The sequence below is a fragment of the Cajanus cajan genome, chromosome 4 (assembly GCF_000230855.2).
Source record: "Cajanus cajan strain Asha chromosome 4, NIPB_CcT2T_4, whole genome shotgun sequence".
Taxonomy (NCBI): domain Eukaryota; kingdom Viridiplantae; phylum Streptophyta; class Magnoliopsida; order Fabales; family Fabaceae; genus Cajanus; species Cajanus cajan.
In genome coordinates this window covers 79584932-79590931 of record NC_138520.1, presented here as the reverse complement: position 1 = coordinate 79590931, position 6000 = coordinate 79584932, and the positions used below count along the sequence as shown (strand labels likewise).

General features: G+C 31.3%; 1 protein-coding gene across 1 annotated transcript in view; it reads right to left on the bottom strand.

The window, feature by feature from the left end:
- The window catches only part of LOC109802864 (pentatricopeptide repeat-containing protein At5g16860), a 5362-nt gene extending 1699 nt beyond the window's left edge, over nucleotides 1-3663 (bottom strand). The window contains exons 1-2 of the mRNA XM_020364271.3: nucleotides 3512-3663; nucleotides 1-1673 (exon numbers count right to left, since the gene is read on the bottom strand). The exon at nucleotides 1-1673 is cut by the window's left edge and continues 1699 nt beyond it. Coding sequence (XP_020219860.2) covers nucleotides 1-1631 — 1631 coding nt within the window. The 5' untranslated portion in view covers nucleotides 1632-1673; nucleotides 3512-3663. The remainder of the gene's footprint in view (nucleotides 1674-3511) is intronic.
- Between the last annotated feature and the right edge of the window lie 2337 nt (nucleotides 3664-6000).

Here is a 6000-nt window from a genome sequence, read left to right as displayed (position 1 = left end):
AAAACAATTTGACCGGTGTCGACATCTCCAGATTTGGAATACATGTCTATAAGACAATTAGCCACAAATAGCATAACAGAATCATAGCAATTGCGCAACACATAAGCATGAATTTGCCTGCCAAACCTCAATGCTGCTAAACGAGCACAGGCCACAAGGGTACATGATAAAGTAAAATCATTAGGCTTGATAGACTTATCCGTTTGAAACATCTCAGAGAAAAGTTGTAGGGCATGATTGGCATCACCGTGCTGGGCATACCCGCCAATCATCACAGTCCAGGTAACCACGTCCCTATCTTTTGTGGATACTGAATCAAACATTTTTCTAGCAATTTCTGTACTTTGGCATTTAGCATACATGTCAATTAGACCATTAATCACCTTCAAATCATCATCCCCAGGATCTTGTCCATCTAAGTTAAGAATAAATTTGATGGCATAACAATGAGTTTCTTTCCCATGAAGCAATGCTCCAACAGACGCACAAGCTGAAAGCAAGGACACGAGAGTAACTACATTTGGACGAGAACCAGAGTTCAACATCTGCCTAAACACATCTAAAGCTTCACAACCTTGCCCTCTCTGCGCATACCCTGTGATAACAGCAGTCCACGTCACAACATCTAATTCGATGTTTTCCTCGCGCATCTTCTCAAACAAAGAAAGAGCATGCTCCAATCTTCCTGCTTGAGAATAGTCGGTGACCATGGCATTCCAAGAAACAACATCTTTAAACTTCATCCTCTGGAAAACCTTATTTGCTTCCTCCATCCTGCCACACTTGGCATACATATCAACCACAGCGTTCCCTACGAAAACATCATCCACCAATCCGCTTCTAATAGCAAACCCGTGAACCTGTTTGCCGCGCAACGAGGCAGCCAGGGAAGCACAAGCTGGAAGTATGTTAACTAGGCTTATAACGTCCGGGGATATCCGATGAAGTGTAGTCATTTTACTAAACAACGCGAGTGCAGTATTTGCATCGAAAGCACACATATAAGCAGACACAATAGAATTCCAAGAAACCAAGTCCTGAATGCCTTGCTGACACAAATCATCGAACATGTTGTGTGCATGATGGAGTGCACCACATTTGCCGTACATAGCAACGACGGCATTACAAACGAATACATTGGAGGCAAAGCCAGAGCGACAAACGGTAGCATGGAGCGAAGCACCGAGGGAGAGAGAAGGGAATTTGGTGCAAGCTTTGAAAACAAAAGGGAAGGTGTAGTGGTCAGGGGTCCAGCCGAGTGATTTCATGCGACGGTAGAGAGAGAACACGTCACGAGGGATTCCAATATGAAGGGCGCGCCTTATGAGTTTATTCCACCAGAAAACGGAGGATAGTGACGGCGTGAGGCGCTCCACAAGCAAAATGGCGTTCGAAGCAGAATTGCAGGCTATGTATGTGCCAATGAGGTTGGTCACCACCAACTGGACAACACCTTGAACGATGCTTTGCTGATGCAACAGTTTCGCGTGGGGTAAAGAATTGCACTGTTTCAAAGTTGTAGGAGTGATTGGGATTGTTGCGCTTGTATTACTAGTACAACACAACAGGCGGGTACTAGTGAGTAGGGACGACAATAGCTTCGAGGTTACTGGAAAGCAGTGTACAAGCATGCTAATGCTATCTTTGCTCACACCACCGCCGCGCTGGAGCCCCTAGACATCAACAATTCACAAGCACTTTTAACTTTCAAGAGATTGTGTTAGTGTCCCATTATTGGTTTAGGATTTTATAGTTTTTTTTAAGTAAAAAAAGTTTCTTCCTTTTTAAATAGTATGTTATGTCATTTAAAAATAATTTAAATAGTTCATTAAAATTTAATGATATTTATTTAAAAAATATTACAACTTAAAAATAAGTATTAAAAAAATAAAGATTTGAAAGGATTTTTGTATTAGAAGGATTTTGAAAGATTTTTTAGAAATATTTATAAATATCAAATTTATAAAATAATATCATCTAAATCCATCAAATTTTAGAGATCGTTTGAAGTAATTTTTCAAGTACTTTAAGAAATTTTTAAGTGAGCTTTTTATCTTTTTTTTATACCCTTCTCTTCTCCAATTTTTTCACTAATAATAGTATTGACCCTAAACCCTAAGTCCTAAGCCTTAAACCCTAAACCATAAACCATAAACCATAAACCCCAAACCCTAAGCCATAAGCCATAAACCCTAAACCCTAAATCCTAAACTATAAGCCATAAAGCCTAAACTATAAACCATCAACCCTCAACCCTCAACCCTCAACCCTCAACCCTCAACCCTCAACCCTAAACCATCAACCTTAAAAACCATAAAAACCCTCAACCCTAAACCATCAACCCTAAACCCTCAACCCTAAAAACCCTAAACCCTAAAACCTAAACCCTAGACCCTAGACCCTAGACCTGAGACCCGAGACCCTAGACCCTAGACCCTAAACCCTAAGTATAGAAAACAGGATTCTTTGAAAAGACTAGTTTTAGGAGCTTTTAGGGTTTAGGGTTTAGGGTTTAACTTAAACTTTTTAATTTGGACCTTGGAGTTTGGAATTAAGAACGAGAAGTAGAAACTAAAAGCTCCTAAAACTAGTCTTTTCAAAGAATCTTGTTTTCTACAGTTTTCTTCCTTTTAAAACTAGTACATCGACAAAATTAAAATTTTCAAATTAAAAGTATAAGTTAAAAAGTGCTAGATGTAGCATCTCGGTCTCACTCCTCTTAAAATTCTCCTATTTATAAAAGCAAATTTTGTTTGAGAACAACACACAGACACAACAACATAAGTTAAACTAGTTAACAGAGAAGAAATTTGATATAGCTAGCCCCAAAAGCTTAGAAATATAAAGCTTAAAAATATCTCTAAAAAATTAAAGAATAAAATAGAATCAATCAGCTAGGCCAAACACTACCTTCCTGATAAGTCATACTGCAAACAAATGGAATCAAAAACCAATAGTCTAATGGCAATATGCCTCTAAAAATGAACTTGCAAATAGCATTGATCAGGGAATTATTTTTAATTAGAATTAGGTCCGATCACTAAGTAGCTAGTAAAGGGAAATGCCATAATTTATTTACCATTCAATATCAAAATTCCATGAAAACCCAAATTCCCTCCGTAGTCTTGTGAATCTAATGCAGCAACGTAGCTCAAATTTTGAAAACTTTACTTGTGTCACATGTAAAACCAAATAAAGTAGTTTGAAATTTTCAAAATCCTAGGCCCCATTTGGGATGGTTGCAAGTTTTTGGTTTTCAAATTTAATTTTCAAGAGAAAACATGTTTGGCAAAACTGGAGCTAAAATGGTTTTTAACTCGATTTCAAAAAACTTTTACAGTCATCTTCAAAACCATGAAGAAAGAAAAAAGATTTGTAGTTTTGGTTTAGTTTGAAAGAAAAAAAAACAAATTTTCATTACAATAACCCTTTCCATTATCACCACTACCACCGGACCTGACTGACTATGACTATTAAGCTGGCTTCGTGTTTATTTTCAAAAGATACTTACTATTTGTGCGAAACGGCTGCCTGAACTCGTGCAAGGTGGCTGCTGGATCTCGCGTAAGGACTCCAATCGCGTAAGGGCTGCGGAAGAACTCGCGCAGGAATTTCAAGTCAGTTTAGGGATTTAAGGCAATCAAGGAAATAAAAAAATATGAAGTATATGAAGTAAACTTAGGCTTTTAAATATATGAAGTAATCCCAAGAGTAACCTGGGCTTATGGCCCATACATATATCATATATTCTGGACTTCAACGCACGCATGGAATATGAATTATATTAAACTAAATTAAATATAATTAAATTATCAAACAAAAGATGAATAATTAATTTATTATGTATATACCTAATTTTATTTAAATTATATATTGAATTTTATTTTTACATATGAATTTTTTATTACTGAAAGAATTAAATTTATTATTTAAATAGAAATATATTATAAACAATATAAATAGTCTATTAAAAAAATATATTTTTTTTAAAATAATGTAATTTACTCAACCCACATACAGAAATCAATAAATGTACAAAGTAATCACATATATTTAAAAATAGGTCAAATTAAAGTTTTTACTATGATCTATTTAGTTTAAAAGCATAACTACAAGTTATTTTAAAAAAAGTTATATTACACTTAAAATATTGATCTATTTAAATAAAAAAGAATAAAAATAATAATAATATAATAATAATAATTATTACTATTATTATTACTATATTAAATTTACTATAATATATTAAAATTACTATAATATATTAAAATTATATATACTTTTATTTATCTTTTTAAATATTAAACTTGTTGATTTATATAATAAAGTGAAATTTTTGAGTTTATTGAAAGATAAATTTATATTCTATTTAGATACTTTATTATAATTTTCTTAAAAAGAAAATAAATTATTACTAATATTAAACTTTAAAATATATTATACCATATAAATAAGTTAGATTCCATCTTTATAAAACATAGCATATCTATTTTGGTATACTACCGACAATCAATTGTTGGTTTTCTATTACTCCGCGTATAAGGTATCTTTCAAAAAAAATTAGGGCGAGAGACATCCATAAGACAGGGACGCCTTTTAGCATTCTCAAAACTTCAACAAATGTGTTTCTGTAGCTTTCTCGCACCATTGGATTGGTTTCGAAGTTGGAACACACTATTTGGGCCATTTGTGGGACTAGCCCAATGTGAAGGGAAAAGAAACACAGTAGAAAATAGTTTGGATCGATGTTATAATTCTTTTTTTCTCAATCACATCTCTTCTATCAATAAAATTTAAATCTAAAAATTTATTCAAAAATAAAGTTATCATAACTTAGAAATATATATTATAAATATGGATCAAAATAAATAAGAAATTTTGAAAAATTCATATACTCTAATTAAAAAAATGCCTAAAAATCCAATCGTCAAAAAGAAATCTCTAAATATTTTTTCACATAAATAATTATTAATTGGTATTAATTATGTAGGAGTGCATATAAATATTGTTTTATTATAAATTAATGTCTTGCTCTTACAAAAAAAGAAAATGGAATTCATATTATCATCACTTTTAAGTAATTTATATCATTTTTTTAAGTTTTATTTAGCGACTGAATTGAATTCCGTCGCTAAGTTTAACTAATATTTTGCGACTGAGTTGAATTTCGTCATTAAGTTTAACTAATATTTTGCGACTGAATCTAATTTCGTCGTTATAAGGCGCATTGCTTTGTGTTTAATAACTACAGAAACAAAATCAGTCGCTAATAAAATAAAATATTTTTTAGCGACAATTAAATTTATTTGCAAAATGTTTTTCAATTTAGTTGCTAGTTCGTCGCTGGTTCCGTCACAAACTTTGTAATTATGAAACACAATCAACCAGCGACGGAAATAAGGATCGATCTTTTTAGCAACGACTTATTTTCGTCGCTAAATCCGTCGCAATTTGGAAACGGATAAATTTTGATCGCTAATTTCGGTCAGTATTTTACATTTTTCTTGTAATGCATTGATAGATTTTATTAAAATTAAAATTTTATTTTAATTGTCACATTTGAAAAGTGAAAATTGTACTTTCATAACAATAACATGTCTATTGTCTAAATGTGATATAAAATAAAATGTTGCAAAAAAATATTTTTTAAATAAATTACTTTTATATGGGTAATTTAATAAAAAAATATTTCATTATTTAAAAAAAAATATATAATAAAAAATAAATCTCTTTATAAATATATGGGTAATTAAATTATTTTTATAACATGTAAACATGAATATAAATTCTTTAAACTATAATACAGTTTTAATTATATTATCTATTAACAATGTAATTTTTCATTATTATTGACATAAAAAATTTTACTTATATATAATTTTCAATAGCATTTATTAACTAAATTAACTATTCAATAAATTTATATAACTTTCTTTTCAATTTTTGTTAGGAACTTTAATTTTTTATAGTAATTTTGAATATTTTGAACAAACAATTTAT